Here is a 22,619-nt window from a genome sequence, read left to right as displayed (position 1 = left end):
CCAAGCATTGTCGCATACAAAGGCTACTTCACTTCGTTTCATTGTAAGTTTAGATTTGAGGAGTGCAGTGTTGCTTCCAGTCAACATTTACGGTGTTATAGTGGCGAATTTACAGCTTGTGGAGATGATTTACATATTACAGATCAAATATTAATGTCTAAATTGAAAGGCAGCTGGATTTTACGCGAATGGGGGGTGGGGGGGGGGGGGGGGGTTAGCTTTTCACTGAAAAACTAAGGGGGTTAGTTTTTCAGTGAAAAACTAACCCCCCCCCTTTTCTACCGGAAGATGTTAGGAGATTTGTCGTATAAATCTGATTTTATACAAATGAAAATTTATCAAATAAAGAACAAACAAACAATTCAAAACAATTAAAACAAATAAATAAGATAAATACTGGTATATAAATTCAGAGCATAGAAAATCATGTATTTTTCTCCATTACCCCTGCCACTGCTAAAATCACACTATCTCATGGATTTATATTTTTTTTCATGTAACTAAGGCTATTAGGGCCAATTACAATATTCCATCAGGAAAAAGGTGAATTCCGAGGAAAATAATTATTCCGAAATAAAATAATACCTTGTTATATATATATATACCTATAATTCATAAAATCACATTATCTATAACAATTCATCAGTTATTCAAGCAAATATAAAAAATTTTTAACTCCAATCCACAAAAATTAGTCCCCACAAATATAAATGATACCACAGTATCTTTGATATTTAATTAGAAAAAATATCAAACCTAATGGTCATAAAAAACATATTTTCAAGTATCTGAGAACATTCCTAATTCAAAGCGAGGAATAAATATCCATGAAAAATTGCATGAAGCTAATCTCGCTGATTTCATAATCTCACTTTTATTTGTCAGACAGTTGTAAATCAAAGTAAGCTATAATATAATTTGGTTTTCGTGACTTTGTATTCTTGAGATTAACCCAAAATGGTTGAATCGCGGAATTAAATACTCGCATAAGATAAGGAATCTACAGCATATAAACTTAAAAGTTTGGATTGACCACTGCATCTTTAGTCAATTGGATAAGAGAAAATATGTTTATCCGTCTAAGTTCATATCTTCCAGCAGATCATCCACCATCCGCAGCCGTTCATTCGCCTCCTCCATCTCACTGTACGTCTGCACAAAGTTGGTGAGGTGGAAGCGGATATCGTCAATGATTCCAATGGAATCCGTCTCCTGGCGCATTTTGATCTCTGACGCGTCCTCCATCACTAGTTCTCGGAAATCCTCTCTGTGAATCAGCTACAAAGAAAACATCTCAATACAATTATACTCATCTCTGTGGATCAGCCACAGTGAAATCAAAACTGATTTAAACACAACACGCTGTTGTATTAAGAAAACATGATAAATAGTCATTTTTTTCCTGATCTATAGGTCTAAAGTTATTTACTTTACAAGAAAAAAATTGAATACATGTATAAAGATTCAAGAAATATAATAAAGTGTGTACGTTTAACCAACCATTTTAAATTACATTTATTATATTCTTTTTTAGCAATATTAAAGACTTTTTATTATAATTTATATTTTTATCTTTAATTTCAATGTGCAACTCGCAAATTTTTAGTACTATGTTATCTTGGAAGATAAAAACAAAAAAAAAAGATATGATAAGAACTTAAACGAAATTATTCCCTACCTTTAAATAAACATGTATATAAATACTGTATACGGGGATATAGTCATTCACGTTTTTTTTTTACCCCTTTCACCCTTGTTGTAAGCGAGTAAATTTTAGGCTGGGCGAATTCCAATTCACAAGTTATTATTTTTAAAAAATTTTTTAACGCAACTGTGCCTGGACAAATTCAAGAATGGGATAAAACCGTTAGAAAGTGTTAAAGGGCAAAAATAACATTTGCCAAAAATACCAATACAACTTATTTCTACCGCCATTGAACTCACATTAACTAGGTTGTTGGCGATAAATTCCGAACACTGGTCCTCGAGTCTGGCCTGGTTAAACAGACGGGCGGATCTAAGAACTTGCAGCACGTTATCGGAGTTGATGTATTTACCGATACAGTTGGAACACTGTCGTTTCAGGCCCGGCAACATGTAGAGATCGGCGTACCATAGAATGTCGTAGACCGTGTTCTCCGACAGCTGAAAGCAGACAGATAAAGTTAATTTAACTTCAAACAAGATATCTGTGAGCCCATGCTCTCTAGTGATACCCCCGCTCTCATGTGAATATGCAAAATAAGCAAAGTTGACATTTAACAGGAAGTTGACATCAAATTTAACAAAGAGTGTGTTAAAAATTCAAGCATCTGTGATTGACAGTTGCTGAGATATCTTTGAAAGAAATTTGTTACGGACAGACACACAGACAGACAGAAACACAAGGGCAAAAGTGTTTACCCCCCCTCTCCTTTGGAGTGGGGGTATAATTATGAAAACTCGTGTATTTGTTTGGCTATTAAGCAATTATTTTTTTATTAAGGAACATTCATTTTTTTTTTAAATTGCTCAACTATTGTGCAGCAGATAACATTTTTAAACCTGCTATTCTTTTTTGAGTATATTTACTAGATGAAGTAATGAACCAAATAAAAAATAGAATGATATATGAAACGGATTACATGTTGTTTGATGCAGAGCTTGCTAAAACACTACCATCAACTTGAATGCAAGTTGTGCCTATACATGTACTTTAGGATTTATGGACTACATACTGTAAACCAACTTTTATTTGTAACAAAATTATTTTGTGATTTATTGAAAATAAACAAATTCAAAATCAGGACGATTAATTTTTGTGAGTAAGCCTTATTTAAACCGGTGTTGTTCAACAACCATATGACTCGGGCTAGTTCGTGGCAAGAAATATTTACCTAACATAGATAAGGCTCTCTGGAATCTTGCGAAATTTTATAGCTGAGATCATGAAAAGAAGGTGGTTAACAGTACATGACTTATTCAGTATACAGTCTGTTAGCAGCACTGACCTGACAGGAGTCCTGGTAAATGTAATACATTATCTGGGTAAAGATATCACAGGGCACGTCATTGAGGGTCACCAAGGGGAGATTATTCTCCAGGCGTCTGCTCTCCCCAAAGTGGTCGTTTAGCAGGGCCTTGAAATAATCGCTTCTTCCACAGAAAAATACCTTATTAATTAACAGAAAAATAAAGCAATCAGCAGGGTTCACATTTTACAAAACACTTATTGACAAAGTTGTAAACATACATGTGTATATACATGTACATCTTGGCATAAAATGAAAATATTCAAAAATTATTTATTCACACCCTTTTTAATCTTTAAAATCACATTTTACTTTTATTGTGTTGAACTATGCATCATTTTTATTTTGGTTGTATATCCTAAGTTCTATTGTAAAACAGACCCCACACCTTGAAATAATCAGTTCTCCCATAGAAAAGTACATTCAGTTGAACAGGAAAGAAAGGAGAAGAAACTTTTGCATAAAAAAGTCCTCTTACTAGAAAAATATATCATAGGAAACCCACTGTTGATAACACTTAGTAATTCTTTTCATCATAATTATGATAATGGAGAAAAGAAAATATTCAAGTGCTCAACAAGTCAACCTTAGGTTTTCAAGTGCACATGTTGTTGGAACACCATTTCTGACCTTGTGACAGAGGAACTTGTGTCCTTCCACACTGAAGCAGACATCTGGGTAGAAGGATGCGTACTCAGGCTCAAACGGAAGCTCTCCCTGCACCTGTGTAGGGATGAAACAGAATGAGATCGATACCCAAATATGTAAGGCCCCCAAAAATTAATGTATTTACATGGTTCTCAGGTCAATAAATTCATAAACAGGTATTTTAATTTCTAATGTTGTAAGATTTCTAAAGGGGAATAACTCAAATTTTATGATTGAGTAATTCCCCTTTTCATAATGCGGCAATAATACCAGTATTAATCAGTCGGACATGAATACACTAAATTAATTTATCTATTAACGAAGTTCTTAAAAAACCAATTAAGCAGTCACAATGTTCAGCGCATCGGGTAAACAGCAATACAACAGAGTTATTTCCCTTGTAGAGGAATCAATAGCAAATAAATCATTAAAGAAATTTGAGGAGCATTCATTACATAATTTGAATTTTGGAGTTTAATTTCTACTTTGTGTGCTTGTTTCTGTAGAGAGGGGATTAAAAGAGAATTAAAAGTAAAACTGTTAATAAAAAGAGAAATTACATAAATTCCAAGTATGTTTAAAATTTAATAAAGACAAATGATTTAACTCTTTCAGAAAAGAATGAAATGCTAAAAAACACAGGATAAATCTCTTACAAAGGTGGATAACTCTCGAGGTAGTGCTCGATCAGCTAGCTTCCCAAGGTCAAACTCAAGGTCAAATGAATCTTCTGACTTCTCTATCAACAGGTTGGTGATGTTAACACCAGGTTTCTGCATTTCTGAAACAGATTGATCACAGATGTATAATCTCAGCAGAGGTTCTACTCTGAGCTTGATAATTGAAATGATGCCTTCTTTGAGCCAAATTTCAAACAAAATTCATCATGGATTTCATCTCGGCCAAAGCCTACACCAAATGTAATCTCTACCGAGATTGATCAATCAAAGATAGAGAACTTAATTATAACAATACATAATTATTATACAAATTACATGCATTCAGCAATGAATCACTCACTTATCAAACTCTCTGAATAAATATTGATTCCATATATCTGACTTCTTAATCTACTAAAATAAAACTGATTAAGTAGTTAGAACCTGGACTTATTAAAATCATAACATTAAATTTTTTATAAAGCAATGATTAACTGACTTTATAGAATTAATATTCAATTCACTGATTGAACTTTGGAATCAATTAACTCACCAAATGAGCTTTTTTTCTGTAAATCATGTTTGAACTTGCAAGCTCTATTTTATGGTATTTATGATTATGAGCTCCTTTTTCTGGCAGCTCACCAAATGAGCTCTGGTTTTTTTATAACCTTGAATTAACTCACCAAATGAGCTCTGTTTTTTTTTTATAACCTTGAATTAACTCACCAAATGAGCTCTGTTTTTTGTAAGCGTCCTCAATTTCTTTGATGAGTTCTGGTAGCTGGCACTGTCGGGCGAGTCTCTTACAATCCTCAATGTTGTCGATGTGTGTTTCTAGTCGACCTGCACACATCAGTAAAAAAAAAAAATTTTTTTTACAAAAATACATGTCATCAGCAAGTCCAAAATTGGCATGAACTGTTAGTGTGAGGGGGTCAGTGATGTAGGAGGAAGCCACAAATAGTTAAATAAAATGTTTAAATTACCAGGGTATTAGAAACTATACCCATTAATTTTACAATGATTGATAAATGAAACAAGCATATTTTACGTTATTAAGTTTATTTATCTCTTGATAGAATGAATGTTAGAGCGAGGGGTTCAGTAATGTGGGAAGGCACTGAAATATCCAGGAATAAGTTTCTGTGGGGTGGGGGAAAGGGTCTAATTGTAGCTATATAGGAGAAACCCACAAATGACTCTTCTTTCAGGAAAATGTGTCACATAAACTTATCATTATTATATCAAAATCCTGATAGACATGTATCACGATGCTATGTATATTGTTACATGCTTTTCAATACACACAAACATCCTGGTCAATGAAATTAATTTCAATGAACACTAATAAATAATTATCCTGGTTGCCGAAATTAAGGTGGTATGGGACACCTCCATGTTGTGACGTTTTACTTATTAATATAAACAATTAAATCAAGTGTTATTTTATAAATAGTCTCTAACAATTATAATTTAATATAATGTACATTAATATTGACAGATGTCCCATACCACAAGTAATGTAGGAAGAAAAAAATATTGTGGTTTTCATTCCTTGAAAATCATTGTGATCATTTTGTAGATTTTTTTTTTTTACCTGTGTAGATGTACTGTAGCAGAGATCTGAAGGCCCATGGGGCGACCTGTACAGGGACAGAAATACTTGTATAAGAACAATCCTGTAAAACACTTCATGTACTGTTACATTGTGGGAAGTACTGTAGATTCATAATTAAACACGTTGCACGAGGATATAAAGTCTGTGTAAAATTGTGAGCAGCAATCCTTGCAGATTTTGAAATTTTGCCTTTATTTTTCAGACAAAGTTGAACTATATAAAATTATTCAATAATAACAAAAAATTGGTGATTGAGATTTTTTATTTTTGCGATTTGATACAAAACAGCGGAATTACGGAATTAAGTACTTAGTGACATGTAAAACAAGGAATTTACAGTTGGTTTATATTTCATAGCATACAGTAAATTCTGAATTAAACATGAAAAATTAACATCTGTGTAAAAATCGCAAGAAGCATTGATCCCCCTTCCCCCTAATGTGGTTTTAAAATTCTTGCTTTTAAATTCTGTCAGTAAATTTGTGGTAAGTGATCCTATCAATAAAATACCCTGGTATGTTATTAATTGCACTTCAGTGAACATTTGAATTTGTGGATTAACTCAATTAATAATCCAACCTACAACAAGTGAAAATCTGTCAATGTGACAGCAAACCGGGTTTTCTTTTATGTGAACTGTATCCATAATCCATGTCAACCCATATCCAGTGAAATGGTGTACCCTATATGCAATATTTTGCCAAAAAATGACTAAGTTCAAAAGCTGGAATTTTTTTCATAGATTATCGGAAATCAAAATCCTAGCAATATGCACACCTCTGATATATGTAAAATTGGTCTGCAAAAGAACAACTTCCTTTCTTGAAAATTGTAGGAGGAGTTATCCGTACAATTAGGGTACCCTATATGCAATATTTTCCCAAAAAATGACTAAGTTCAAAAGCTGGTATTTTTTTCATAAATTATCAGAAATCAAAATCCTAGCAATATGCACACCTCTGATATATGTACAATTGATCTGCAAAAGAACAACTTCCTATCTTAAAAACTGTAGGAGAAGTTATCTGTACAATGAGGGTATCCTTTTGGCAGCCACCCGCCTGCCCACCCGCCCGCCATTTTCACCATTTTAATAACCGGATTTTTCCTTTGGAAAACCCAGTTAAAAATTGGTATTTAATACATATTGATGAAACAGCAGTTATTAATAATCATACAAAATATTTATGTAATTCAAAACCAAACTGAGTAATTAAGCTTGATTTTACTACTGCATACCAGCTGATGTTTGATAACAATGTCCTTCCTGTTCTGCCAGCGAGTCTGAAAGGACTCCGCGAAATACGAGCAGCGGGCACTGAGGATGCAGCGATGGGCCGGAATCTTTTCTCCATGGACGTGAAATGTGACGTCTTCATGCATCCCCATCTCCAGCAATCTGGAAACGAGTCACAGAGTATTAAGTAGGTCTTGTCTCTACATCAGGAGACAACAAATTAACCATCAGTTCTACTTAAAATTTAATGATATGACTTGTTTAGCAATAAACTATTGTTTAATAAAGAAAAAAATCCTTATATTTTACCTTTTAAACCTGGGTAATTTTATTAATTTTTTTATAGAGCTCTTTTTAAAAGGGAGATCAATACGGTCTAAAAATGGTCATGACCTCGACTTAAGCAATAAGGAATCATTCTTTGAGTATTACGAGGTTAAAATTATGGCCGGAGCTTGATCAAATCCCAAAAAGCCCAATGGCAAATAATCCCCTCATAATATTCAAAGAATTATTCCTTATTCCTTAAATGGAAAATGTCATAGACACAATTAAAGCCCTGCATTGATGTGACCTGTGTAAGGGTACATGTACATCATAGGCACTTTTAGGTCACCATGTTATAGGAATTAGATACTTAGGTATTCCTCGTAGAAATTCCATCATAACATTCTTGAGGGCATAATGTGATAGAGCTATATTTTTACCATTTTAACAAGACCTTGGACTTTTGGTAAGATGTAACTATCTTTTTTTTGCGTCAAAACTAGTTAATGATGCTGGTTTCAAGTGAAATATACACAGACAGCGTAAACTTAGCAAAAAATCGTGATGATTTTTAAAGAGCCATGGCTGAGCGGCCAGGAATAAAATACACAGGTCTAAGTCACATTGCTGTTTGACACAACTAACAGAAGTTCAAGCTTCTGTTAAAATGGTTCTAAGTCTTACCTACATAGAAACTCCTTGTAGAGGTCCCTAAAAATCATAGTGTCTTGTAAGACACCATGTGATAGCTAGGACTGCGTTGATGTCTTACCTGCGTAGGAACTCCTCATAGAGGTCCCTTCGTAAGGTCTTAGAGGACACCATGTGAAAGGACTTCAGTAGGTTCCTGATTTCGTTGTTCAGAGCCCCGTACAAGCACCGCTCCCCATCAAATGTGTTGGCCTCACACCGTGCACCTACAGAGAAGAGACATTTATCATAATTATGAAAGAATCAAAAAAGTACATGTACCTTACTGGCTTACTGATAATGTCAACTTTTTGGGGGTTGACATTCTTTTTTATCTGAAAATCCAATTAAAGCATCTATTGTGAAAGTATTCTTCAAATATCTTAATTTAGTATTAAAAAATTTATTCCATTAGAAAGAGATTCCTGAAAGATTAATGTCCTGTAGGGTTTAATTTTACTTTATTTTCAAGTTCATTTGGTAAATTAATATGTAGATCCATTTAGTACCTAAGAAAAAAGATGCATAAACTTGTACTACTATTCCTAAATAAACATGAGGAATTAATATTCATGTAAAATCACAAGAAGCAACTTTTAAAGAGACAGTACAGCTGAAAACACATGTGTGAATAACTTCAGATTTACCTATTGTATAGTTAGGAAATAAGAAATAACGTTTATTGTAATAGTTGAAATACATGAAAATCCCTTTCACATACTTAATTAACGTAATTATGAGCTTCCGGAAATTCAAGGATCGTACAAACCGGAATAATCTTATATCGTTTATTTGTACCACGTGGACTTTGATTGACAGTAATTGACACGTGCTGAAAACTACAAGATCTTCGTCCCACTACGGTCATCATGGAAAACAAGGTTAAAGCGATTCTCTAAATGAAACACATCCTTACTTACTCGATAATTTATAAATGGTTTACCAATTTAGGTTCATTTTAAAATGAATAGACATTAATATGTCAAATAACCCCTCAAGGGGCCTCATTTATAAAAATAGATTTAGGTTGTAGCAACTCCTATGATAAACACGAAAAATACAAGCTAACAAAATAATTATTGTGGTTATTTTAAAAACTTTGAACAGTTATTACCTATGAGAAGTAGAAAAGACATATTTTTATCAACAAACCTGCCCAGTAGATTCTTCGCGAGCCCTGCATGTGTTTTGTTTACAGTAAATACGCATGCGTAATAGTATAGAAGGCTGAACCCCGAACACGTTGCGATTTATTTATGTGATAGGTTATACGTAATTATTAATTTTAATGAAATAATTAGATTTATTGCATGGAGAACTTTGTAATTTTCTGAAAGTTTATACATTCATGAGTTGTACAAAAATACCGAACCCGATCGGAAAAATTTTTCAAGTCGGTTTTTCGATAAGATGCGCCGTACTGTCTCTTTAAAGATTTTTATGTGCTTTTATTTTTCAGACAATTTTGAACTAATGAAATTATAACAAAAAAAATGGTGTTCGAGAATTTATATTTTTGAGGTTTAATTGATACAAAACAGTGGAATGGCGAAACTAAGTTATAACTGGCATAATATGAAGAATTGACAGTATTTGATGGACAGCACTTGTACAAGCTATTACAGCATTAATTAAATGCCACTTATCTTACCATTCTCAAGCAGGTATTTGACAACATCTTTGTGTCCACACAGGCAAGCATAGTACCTGAAATGTACATAATATATCAAAGTTTGAATGACAACTGATTGAAATGTTTTTTTAGAATATGAGAACTGACTCATTATGCATACTGTAGGAAAATATCATGGGGAAAAAGATCACAGTTTTCTAAATTTGCCAATATTGGTGGTCATTTTGGTTCACAGAAGGAAAAAATACAAAAACTTAAATATATACACATATCTGAACTAGTGATCTGTAAACTAGACATCTTCTCTAATCAGGGGTTTACAATACATAGTACATGTATTATACCTTAATCTGCATGAATCTGATTAAACCTGATGTAATACTGATAAGTCCTGTTTATATTAATTAAAGTGAAAACATGGAAAATGCACAAGACAATTTGCCAAACAATTATTTATTCCTTCTATCATGTTTTTTTTACAATTTGATATTATGAATGCAATATCTAGCTTGGGTATATAACTTCATTTATTCAAGTATTGTTTGATTACTGAACATCATCTAAAAGTTGCTGATGAGAAAAATGGTCACCTCTCTATATTAAGTATATAATTATAAAGCTAGTTCATCCAAACATAAATTTTAATGCATACAGTGTGAACAATTTCATTTACAAGTAACAGTAGATACTCATTGTTGCAGTAGTATTTGGCTTACAATGGAGTGCTGTCCCATTTATCTCGGACATTCAGTTCGATTTCTTTCTGCTCAACCAGATACCTGTTGAAAATATTTATTGGACAATCACATAGATAATAAAGTAACTAGATATGTTGTTTTAGTACATGTATATCACTGGTGCATGTAGCTGCAGATCTGTACCTCACTTCATGTTCCAAAAAAATTTAGATGGATGACCCATTGACCATTGAGCATGGAAAAATGACTATATTATAGTATAGTGCCCTCAGGTAAAAAGGAAGAGTGATAGATTCAACCATTTCAATTTTAATGATTGTCATTGTATATAAAAAATTAAACTATATTATTTGACCAAAGTTTCTGCTTCCATCACTTTTAGCTTACTATTTCACTTATCATAAATACCTTTGTGCCCAAACTTTGTTCATCCACTAGAATGACAAGAAAGTCCAGAATTTCAAGTTTCAATTAATGCACAACCAAAAATAAAAAGTATACTACTGGGATTTTGCAAATGATAGGAAAAGTACCCAGATGATAACATTAAAATCATGCAAAGTGTCCCTAGAACTTACAAATGGAGAAAAGATGTAAACATTTCCTTTTACAAATCTTTGTATGAAATCTGTTTTCGTTCATGTTTCCAGTAATTTCTCAAGGTAAAAATAAATGAAGTGCCAATTAATAAAGAAATCTTGGATTTTTCTTGGTCCTTAGGTCGATTTCAATTGTACTTTTTTGACAGGTTTGTGTATTATTGTTAAAATGCGTCAAAAAGTGATAGAATTAGTCATCTGGGATAGACTACTGGCGACCAGTTCTCACCGAGTACCATATTTCTCGCCTGTACATTGTGACGTCATTTTATCAACACATAAAATTATAGACGAAAAATGACGTCACAATGCACTGGCGAGAAATGGTACTCGGCGAGAACTGGTCGCACGCCAGTATAGTTGTGTTTGCATGTAAAACAGTAAAATTTGAATTTAAATATATGAAGTGAAAAACATTTCAAGGTAAAATCAATAATGTAATGTAAATCCATGTAACATATTCCCTTATCATGTCACTGAATGTTCGACATGGGCTTTGACAGAAAATCTGCGTCTTTTGCTACATGTACAAACGACAAAATAAGCAAACACACTCTTTAGACTAACAGAAAGTATTTCACTAACGTTATGCAATGTCAATAAAGTAATCTGTCAACATACAAAGTTATTGACTTGAGTTTTTAAACTCGCTTACTTTAATTTTTGTAAATCTCCTCTTCTGCAACAGATAAACAACTCATGCGTGTCCATGTTTGTTTACAAACACAGCAGCATCCGCTTTTTACTCATCTGTGTTACGTCTGTCAGCTTGTTTACAAAACTTCGAGGCCGCTTCTAACATTACCAAATACAAAAGTAAAATAATTAGTCATCTGTAGCGCAAACTATCACTAAGTATTAATTTGATCTATATCAATGTAGAAATAAATAAATTATTAAGTTTGAGACATCGAAAAGTATGAATTAATTTTTTTATAATCAGAATTGATAAAACGAAAGTGGGTCGCTTACGTCAACATGACTAGAAAAGATGGGATCCCCCGCCGTTCCCAATTTTGATCCCCAACAGTAAGCATGTCGTCTGCTGTCATGATTGTCGCCGCAGCGGTTTCAGTCCCATTTATCGCCATTCTCCTGCACAAGGCGAGAAAGCACAGGAAACCGTACCGTAAAAAAGTAATATCCATTTTCACAAGGTTCCCTAGCCCTGGGGTAACGAAGACCCGCCTCATACCGTGCTTGGGTGAAGAGGGCGCGTCTTATGCTCAACGCAGAATGGTAACGATTTTTATATCGAAGCAAAGGCAGAGAATGGTATTTAACATATTGTAATAGAATATGAGGAGAGACCGCAAGTAGATGCACTCAAACCCTGATGCAAGACCTCAACACTGTACACTGCCCATCGAGCTAAAGCAAAGGATTAAACCTCTATTTAGTGCTATAGTATGAGAGTGGCAGTACTGAACTTATTACTGTATTCACTATACAGGTTTTTCTGCCTCTTGTTATTTTTGCCCTCATCTGCAAATTGGTTTGCCTTGCACAATTTAAAAGACAGTTATAATGATTTCACAAATACATATACCGGTAATATGTTTAACAAAACATTGCTTTGAAGTTTATGCTATATTTAACATGGCTATGTGCCATTACAACTAAAGTGAACCAATGAATTGATTCAGAGTACTTATTAATAATTAAACATGCTGACAACTTTTTTAGGAGTCTAGCAAAATTAAGCTTTGTAGCAACCTCTAATGATACAGTATCCTCTTATGATATAAAGTTGCAGAAGTGGTCAGACTTCTGACCATTAATTATATAATTTTACCAATAAATGCAACAAAAATTATATCAATAAAGATCAACGATGTACTTATTTTGCATTTTTTCTTATATCATTTGTGCATGGACGTGAAATTTGACCTCTAATTAATGATATAATTTTGAAATTACATGTATATCATTAGTGGACGGCTAGGTAGTTCTATAATGATAAAATATCATTAACGCTCAGAAGTCTGATCACTAGTGCTGCATTGCAAGTTTATATCATTTGTGGATATTGCATCATTAGAGGTTGCTACAAAGCTTCTCTCAACTTGGACAGTAATATCCGCCTACAAGGGCGAGATGCACATCTCGCTGAATTTAAAATCTCACTTTTATTTTTCGGACAAGTGTAATCATGGTAATCTAAATGAATCTATGCTAACAGTTCCGTGTTCACGATTTTATATTCTTGCCATTTGATGCAAACCGGCTAAATTGGATGGACAACCTGAGTGGGAGCTACAGTTCCGTACGTGTTAAATTGCAATTTACGGCGCACAAAAACTTGCTCTAGTTTTGGATTAATTAATCTTATTTACACACAAATTCTGTGGAAACAACAAGGACCATTAAATTCTTCAGACAATTTACTACCAATGTTGTTGCTATACTTGCCTCAGACTTTTTTCATGAACAAGCTAACTGACATTTGAAAATGAAGTAATTACTGGTATGTGAAATTCACATGCAGATCAAGAATATATCCATTTTGACTTGCAAACAAAAAAAACTTATTCACTTAACAGAGCTGGTGATGGTGTTTTAAAGAATTAATATCAGAGGCAAGTAAGGTGATGATATCTGTAGTAAATTATTCAAGGAATTTTTTTGAAATCAAATACTTGTACAGAATGTGTTTGGAAATAAGTACAGTAAAACACAGTGATAGAGAACAATCTTATAATGAATTGATGCTTACAGTGAAGGAATTAAATTTTCATTCCAATGCCAGCGGCTATATTTCATTCTGTAAACTTGACAGATATAACAAATTTCGATTATACAAAAAAAACACAAAAAAAATCAACCATCCCTGGCACTTGGTAATAAGTTTCTTTAATCAGTCTAAGACCAGCGCAAGATTTTGTGTGCCGTTAATTGCAATTTTTTAATAGGCAAGGAACTGTAGCTAGAGACCTGCAGCAAATATTACTTGAAATGAAATCACAGTATTGTATGATCGAGATATTAACAAATACATGTAAATTTAATAGAGTTACCTTATTCATAAAAAGTCATGAGTAAAAACCATATCAAGGTGTCCAACAGAGTATATTACTCCATTCCCGATATCCTTCTATAAATAAAAAAATTTGATTTAGAACAAGAATTCTTGTTTGGTTTTCTCAGCCAATGTTCTAGCTTATTCAACAGCCTTCAAACTTGAAACAACTCCTTTCTTAGCTAGGCCAATGGACTAAATAAAAGGGACATTTTAATATAAGTGGAGGTATTTATCTGTACTTCTCTTACATTTATTTAGAAGGGAGAGAAAAGGAAAGGGGAGGATTGAGAATTTTTTGAAAATCTTGGCTCTTTACGGATCCTTTGTAGACAGAACACATCTTGGAGCGAATGAAAAAATACTGCAGACATCATGAAGACACTGACATAGCTGTTTGGTACAATGGTTCCACTGAGGACAATATGCGATACTGGCTGATCCCCAAATCAGGGGGAGATAACTTCATGTACTTCTTCCAACAGCCACCAGGTGGCCTCGGAGAAAAGTTAAGGGAAGCAACTTTGTCTGGGTTTAGAGGAAACAGAGAGTATGTAGTAATAATAGGTAAAAATAAAACTTGAAATATGGAAAATTATATTTGTATGGATCAATACAATAATGGTTATACATATGTATCTGAATCTGTGCAGTAAAAAGGCAGTTAATGACAAGTCCTAGGGACCTGTGGATTAAATATACTTCACTTTAGCAGTAATTCAACCATCATATCTATAACTTGATGAAATATTATTGTGTTAAGATATTAGTGTATGCAATATATCAATGTATGTGTTTTCTCTCCCTAGCTATGAGTATTATGTGTGCTCATCAATAAAGTTTTGCAATTTGGTCTCATGCACCTGTCGGTGTACCAATTATCCTACATTACTGATCTAATAATAATGTTCCTCTCCACAGGTTCCGACATACCAGGGCTTGAACCTGGGGTGATGGAGGAAGCGTTTGATGCCCTGAGGGGTGGGACTGAGATGGTGCTGGGTCAGGCAGAGGATGGGGGGTACTTCCTGGTGGGCTTCTCCAAGGCTGCTGTCCACAAGATAGGTAGTAATTTTACCTATAAACATTAAACATTGGTTGTTATTAAACAATTTGTCAGATGAGTGCATAATCTACAAATGCACATCCAATCAAAATAATACATTTTCAACCCATATCTTTCTCATGTTTCTGGCTGAATCTGTTAAAGGTTTGCGAGAAGTGGAGCGGATCAGAAACCTTTAATTGGCTTCGATAGAACATGAACAGCGCTCGAAGCACAACTAGTCTTTGAGGGGTGTTTTAATTAAGTACATGTATTTGATAAACAGTTAAGGAGAGCTATGATTTTTTTATGTCTTGATAGGTGGTGTTTTTGATGGGATTGACTGGGGAACAGAGAAAGTGTTCCAACAGCAGTGTGCTAAAGCCAAGGAACTGGACATCAATCTCAAGATTCTGAACACAAAACTGTCTGATGTGGTAAGTAATATTATAGACAGCACTGTCTGATGAGGGAAATACTGTAGAAGCACATATTTTTGTTGGGTTAAAATTTCATTGTTTTGAAACCAAATACAATTTCGCTGGCATTTAATTTCATCATATCTTTATCCCTAAAATGTATTGCACATCAAATCTGTAATTATTTATTCATGTACTTGGGTGAAAAAATTGTCATGGATTTACGTTCGTTGATTTATACCACTAATGAAAATAATGAAATTAAATCCGCATAGAATATTTCTGCTTTTACAGTATCCCATACCACACTAAAGGAAATTTCATATAATATAATTTTATAACTGTAGTTCTACTCACCCTCATTACCCTCGGAAAATTTAAAACAGGGTTAATTTAATGTAAAATTAATTTTTTATCCCTTGAAATCGACTTGTATGGGTTGAGGAGGCTAGATGCTCAACAAATTACATGTATCCTTAGAATCTTTCCTTACATTTTAATAATGAATTGAATGAAAATCCAAATATTTTAGGTTATAAAATTAGAAAAAATTTTTGTATCTGTATTCCTGGGGTACATAGATTTTTACTCTCAGTGAATTAAATTTTTCTGAGAATGACCACAACCATTCTGTTGTCAGAATTGAAAACTGGGTTGAAATTGTTGAGATTTTGATAAAATCAACATAGGCTAAAAAAAAAAAATGACCATACATCATCGATTCTTGTTTGTCTTGAAATGATTTGTCCTAGCAATATAAAAATAAAACATGTGCACCCCCCTCCCAAAAAATACATCATGCATCACTCATTTGGTTCTGGTTTGTTTTGTTTCGTGGGTTCTAGCTCTTTGAATGTTTTTTGACAGGACACGGAGGAAGATTTGTCAGTGTTAGAGGGGGCCCTACAGATTCATCGCCAGAGTTTGACGGACAGGAAGTGGAGTGTGATAGTCCCGACAATGAATGAGGAGGAAAACATCATCAGAACACTGCAGACGGTCTGCCAGGTGAAAAATGAGTGAGTGAAAGGTGGAGGATTGCATGATAAACAAATGAGTGAAGGATAAAAAAAAATACATGTATGAGTGAAGGATTGAAGAAAAATGGTTGATTATTTTAAATTGATGACATCTAGATGTGTGCCAGGTTAAGGAGTGATGGGCGGAGAATTACATCAGTCCTATATTTAGAATTACATCATCCTATATTTAGAATTACATCAGTCCTATATTTAGCAGTTGGTAAGGCTAAATGTATTAAAAGTCTGAGATAAGGAGAAAGATTATATTCCTTTGAGAAAATAAGAATAAAGGGCTTCAAATGTAGGCCAATGCTTAGTCATTCAGGGTTATTGAGTTGTGGGGAGAGGGAGGGTGTTATATCCAGTGCCTACTATTATAGTGACACCCAAGTTTTACACAAATACGATATACCCAGTACTTGCTTTTTTCCCCCCTATTGTCACGATGTTTAGTTAAAAAAAAAAACCTTAGAGCATAGTAAAAAAAAGAATGAAGAAGAAAAAATGATGATTGAACTTATTGATTGCTAATTAGTTAACCACATTTTGAATGTTGAGCTATTTGTTGTTCATGTAGAACTGTAGCAGTGAGGCCAGAATACAGGAAATAATTGTGTGTGATGGTGGCAGCAAGGATAACACAGTTCAAAAGGTCAAGGACTTTTCTCAGAGGGTCAATGTTCCTGTCAAGGTCACTCACAGTCAGCCGGGTTGGTTTTTTCAGTCTTTAAACAGAGTTATAAATATTCATGTGTGGATCCAGAAATTTTTTCCAAAGGTGGGGGGTGGGTGGGGGGAGTCTGAGGCATATTGCATATTTGTGATAATTTTACTATGTAAATAAAATAAATTTTCATTTTCCGGGGGGGGGGGGGGGGGGGGGGGGGCCCTCCTGACCTCCCCTCTAGATCCATGCATGTTGTTCTTTTCCCAGCTCTCATACAATTTAATGAAAATAGGTACGAATGGTAGAGAATAATATATTTGTCATATTTTTGTTGAAATCTTATGGACTAACCTCTGACAAGTAAATTTTTTATGTTTATTATGCCAACATTGTACATATGACTTCATTTAGATTACATTTCATTAATACTGCAGTGACAAGTGATTAATTTTGAAGAAGCTGGAAAAAAATGATATCATGATACTGTAAAAGCTGCATGGTGGTTAAGTATGCATTTTCTATGGTCAAACAATAGCCTGGGAGTTAAATATGTAGATATATGATTTACCTCTCTAAAGTTGAGAGTTTTTTTACCAAACCTACAGGGTTTTTTACGCGTAACTAGACTAAGTGTAAATTTCCCTAATGCCTAAATAACCACTTTTACAGTAGACCTTAAATTAAGGTTAAAATCTGTAAAAATAGGCACCAGATAGATCACTTTTAAGATCACATGGAGTTTTAAAATATCAGTGATTGTAAAAATCATAGCTGCATGTCTGTTGCTATATATATTACAGACAGTTAGATTAAGACAGGAGCATACAATGCATCAAAGTCATACAAGATACTCATTATCCCTTTCCTTATACTTGTAGTATAAGATTATTTTGCACATAAAACCTATCAGCAAGCAGTGTAAATCAAATGCTTTTTATGCATGCTGATCCAATGTATTATCATTAACTTCTAGTGCCGTTGTGTCTATCAAATATGTATTTACTAATAGATATTTCTCTGCTCTTTGATCAGGTCGAGGATTTCAATTCAAACACGGAGTAGAGGGAGCCACAGGTGACTTCCTGTTGTTTCTGCACAGCGACACCCACTTGCCGTCAAACTTTGATGTCGCTGCAGAATCTTGCCTGAAGAGGCCAGGGAATGTGGCGGGATCATTTGCGTGGAGCGTGGACACTGATAGGTTTGGGTTTTTTTGTCTGTCTCTTAATTGTCTTTATATAGCTCATCTACATGGAATGTAGTTTTCTATAGGTTTGTTTGTCAGGGCCAACTGTGGTTTCATCAATATTCATTGAATACCAATTTGCGTGGATTTCATTTTTAAGTTTCTCCATGAAATTAAATGTTCATTGAAGTGCAATTTTTACCATCAATTTGTATTTAAAGGATCACTGGCCACGAATTTACCTATCCTTGAACATGTGATTTTCACTTTTTCCACGAAAAATGATACCCTTGAATATTAATGAAACCACAGTATACACTTAAACTTCGATATCTCAAACACTGATATCTCAAATACTGTAACAATGGATAAGTCGATGTGATTTGTAAGTCCCAACCACTGATTTTTTAAGTATTTTACCCTCGATATCTCAAATAATTGGATATTTTGAAGTTTTTAAACAGTCCCTTTGAGATAACGAAATTGGCTGTATTTGTCTCTTCTGTTGTGATGGAAAAAGGAGAGGGGGTTGTATTGAAACTACAACATGTAGTTAAAAATTTGATACTCATGGTTTGTTTGTCTCCATTGATTACAAGAGAAAAAGGAGAGGGGGTTGTATTGAAACTACAACATGTAGTTAAAAATTTGATAGGTTTGTTTGTCTCCATTGATTACAAGAGAAAAAGGAGAGGGGGTTGTATTGAAAGTACAACATATAGTTAAAAATTTGATAGGCATGTTTGTCTCCATTGATTACAAGAGAAAAAGGAGAGGGGGTTGTATTGAAACTACAACATGTAGTTAAAAATTTGATAGGCATGTTTGTCTCCATTGATTTCAAGAGAAAAAGGAGAGGGGGTTGTATTGAAACTACAACATGTAGTTAAAAATTTGATAGGCATGTTTGTCTCCATTGATTTCAAGAGAAAAAGGAGAGGGGGTTGTATTGAAAGTACAACATATAGTTCAAAATTTGATAGGCTTGTTTGTCTCCATTGATTGCAAGAGAAAAAGGAGAAAAAGAGGGGATTGTATTGAAACTACAATATGTAGTTAAAAATTTGATAGGCATGTTTGTCTCTATTGATTTCAAGAGAAAAAAGGAGAGAATTAAGGGGATTGAGTTGGTAATTAATATCAAAATTGCTAGATTTGCTTTAAAATATACATGTGAATGTTTAATTTAAAAGTAAACAAATAGGAAGTATTTTGGTTTTCTTTTACCAATGCTATTATTACATACATGTATCTACATGTAGAGAACATTTATAATAACTATTTTAATCAATACAGCATTCTTGTGCTTCAGTCTTCATGACAGTAGTTCTTGTATTTGTCCATTTTAGAAGCGATGGTTGGTTTTTCAACCTGGAGATGAGAATTTTAAAATACTTCACCAACAGGAGGATACAGAATCATGGTACTGTAAGGATGGCCTTCCTCTTATTAATTATTGTTAAAATTAAGTTTTGCCAATTCCTTACTTATCACTGTGTAAATCTTAATAAGGAAAGATAGCAAATAAATTTTTTTATCAATCTAAAACACCAATCTAGTAGCTGCAATAATATAGATATAGCCCTCTCCCTTTTTTTTTTCTTTTTTTGGATGGGGGGGGGGGCTCCTCTCCAGTAAACATTAAATAAAAAAAATCTTAGAGGGTTAGATTATTGCAGCTACATGCAGGTGATCTAGATGAAACTGGTTTCAATTTCTATTGACTTTTTACACATTTTCAGAATTGCCATTTGGAGATAATGCCATGTTTACAACCCGCCATGTTTACGACCAGATAGGAGGATTCCAGGAAGTCTATCTATTAGAGGATGTTCTCTTGGTAACAGAGTTCTCTGTTCTTGAATTAATTGAAAGTTTTGAGATGACTAATGCATCTGTGACAGTCAGATCGGTTTGATTGCTGGCGCCAAATAGCTCAGTCAGTGGAACATCTGACCAGAGAATCAGGGGGCCCAGGTTCGAATCCTGGTCTGATCTGTCAATATTTCTCCCATACTGTCACACTTGGTGCCATTCAGACCAGCAAGTTGTAGTGTTAGATTCAGTTGTTTCTTTAGACTATTTAAAAAAAAATTAATTAATCTAATTAAGGCTTAAAACTCTTGGCTTGGGAAAATGTATTGTCAGGAACAAATTATTAATCACATTTTTTTTTAAAGGTAAATTGAAGATACATGTACATAATTTGACAGGAACAAAAATTAAATGCTCTGTTTTTGAACAGGTAGAGGGGCTTTGGAAAGTCGGCCATATTGGAATAGCAGAAGGAGAGCCTGTTATCACGAGCGCACGTCGATGGAGGAAGTGGGGCCTCTTTAGGGTTAGTGTCTCTGCAGTCAGTGTCCTTATGAGGTTGTCGGGCTTACTGAAGACTTTTAATTAATGTCAAAATGAAACAAAGAGCCAGCTGATTCCATCATCTGTTCTCTGAAAGGTCCCTGACAATTAGCATTATATGTATTCAAACAGAATATTTATTCATAAAAAAAATATGACACTTTGATTTTTATGATAGTACCATCATGAAATGTGTTGATCAGCAGCACAAGAATTACAATTACTGTGCATGCATTTTTTTATCAAATGAAAGAAAAAAAGTTTAAAGCAACATTTAATCTGTTGGAACAGAAAGCAAGCCAGTGCTGGTGGTCTTTAAGCTTGAGTCACATGTCTGCTAACTGGGTACTAAATAAATGATCTATGACTAAAGGTCTGAGAGCATAACAAGTTCAAATTGTATTTCCTCTATTATTCTAGATAACTGGCCTGAACCGCCTCATCTTGTTTGCACATTACCTAGGTGTCTCCACAGAAACGCTGGCTCTGTGGTATTATGGAGACAAACTCAGAGTTGTCATGGCAGCAAACAAAAAGGATGCCTGAATAAATGTGTTGATTCGTATTTGACCTTACAGAAGGTCAAGGTGACATTGTGATGGGAAGAATAGGTACCCTAGAACAGATCTGGATGAAGAGTTAGTGTTAAGTTCTAATTCATGAACAAAATCTATTGTATGTAGACGTACTGATAGAATTAGCATCCGATACATTGTCAGGTGTAACAAGCTTGTATAGCATAAACAACATGTGTGCATAAATGTTTTATAATAACTGTTAGATTTATTTGACATTTTATCTATTTTTTGTATATTTTAATGTTTTTATGAATATATGTTTCAGATATACCACCAGTGCATGTCTTATTTTGAATAAAAAAGAAAAACTAGTACTGTACATGTACATGATTGTATTTTTAATAAAGAACATTTATATTTGATTCATTTTGTACACATGTGAAAGAATTATAATTCGACTATGATTATAAATTGAATTAAATTGATTCAGGTTCAAGAGAATACCCAAAATTGGGTAATATTAATCAAATTGCATACAGTTTGTAATTTCTAGCATTATTGAAGCCATGCATTTTAAAATATTGTACATATAAAGCAGAGATAAAAGATTGGTGCATGAAGTCGAATAATTGTCTGGCCCCATGCAGCATGCAGTTAATCCATTAATCCACTCTGCATGACCATGCATCACATAATCCTTCACCCTTGAAGATCAACATCACAGGGTTTTTTTTCCTGCCAGGAGTTAATTAACCTGTCCTTTCCAGGCCGAGGTTATTCACTAATATGTAAAGGGATGGCAAAAATGTTGACAGAATTCATCAGAATTTCCATTTCTGTGGATTTCGTTGTTGGGTTATTTCAATTCATTTGTGTTAACATTGCGAAAAGCATTACCAATTACATGTACATTGTTTTGAAAGACTCCTTGGCCACAAATTTACATATACATTGTATATATCCTTCATACTGTCTTTAAAGGGACTTGGACACGATTTAAGATCAAAAATGTCATTTTTATTTTTTATGTATAAAATGTTTAACTGGTGCATTTTAAATGATTGACCAAAATATTGAATGTTAAATTCAAGTTACAAGCAAGATACAGAGGTAAGAATTGGTTGTTATGTAAACAAAGCTCGAGTCTTATAGTTGTTTACAAAAAATGTAATGTAGAAAATTACCATTTCTTAGACAAAATGACATGCATAAACAATTTAAACTAATTCAATATCTTCATAAATACTATTATCAACTAAAGAAAGATAAATTTGATTGAAACTTACACCAATACAACACATATGTAAAAAATGACAATATTG

At 33.7% G+C, this 22,619-nt stretch overlaps 2 protein-coding genes across 2 annotated transcripts; one reads left to right on the top strand and one right to left on the bottom strand.

Annotated features, from left to right (window-relative positions):
* Nucleotides 1–594: 594 nt before the first annotated feature.
* On the bottom strand, nt 595–11,868 carry LOC128159482 (ankyrin repeat and BTB/POZ domain-containing protein 1-like). The gene is made up of 12 exons (XM_052822598.1): nt 11,719–11,868; nt 10,483–10,545; nt 9,785–9,840; nt 8,216–8,360; nt 7,179–7,338; nt 5,919–5,964; nt 5,048–5,164; nt 4,316–4,440; nt 3,642–3,734; nt 2,991–3,152; nt 1,945–2,145; nt 595–1,278 (listed from the first exon to the last, which is right to left on the bottom strand). Exons 1-12 carry the CDS (start codon nt 11,772–11,774, stop codon nt 1,072–1,074), a joined length of 1,431 nt encoding a protein of 476 aa, XP_052678558.1. The 5' UTR covers nt 11,775–11,868; the 3' UTR covers nt 595–1,071.
* Nucleotides 11,869–12,035: 167 nt separating this feature from the next.
* Nucleotides 12,036–21,717, top strand: LOC128159480 (uncharacterized). The gene is made up of 11 exons (XM_052822596.1): nt 12,036–12,302; nt 14,415–14,649; nt 15,004–15,147; nt 15,449–15,564; nt 16,414–16,554; nt 17,146–17,278; nt 18,268–18,436; nt 19,771–19,844; nt 20,164–20,261; nt 20,667–20,762; nt 21,200–21,717. The coding sequence occupies exons 1-11, from the start codon at nt 12,099–12,101 to the stop codon at nt 21,323–21,325; spliced, it is 1,536 nt and encodes a 511-aa protein (XP_052678556.1). The 5' UTR covers nt 12,036–12,098; the 3' UTR covers nt 21,326–21,717.
* The last annotated feature ends 902 nt before the right edge of the window (nt 21,718–22,619 follow it).

This window comes from Crassostrea angulata, chromosome 8 (assembly GCF_025612915.1).
Source record: "Crassostrea angulata isolate pt1a10 chromosome 8, ASM2561291v2, whole genome shotgun sequence".
In the NCBI taxonomy this organism is placed as follows: Eukaryota; Metazoa; Mollusca; class Bivalvia; order Ostreida; family Ostreidae; genus Magallana; species Magallana angulata.
The sequence above is the reverse complement of the archived record's forward strand: the minus strand, read 5'-3'. Positions and strand labels throughout refer to the sequence as shown.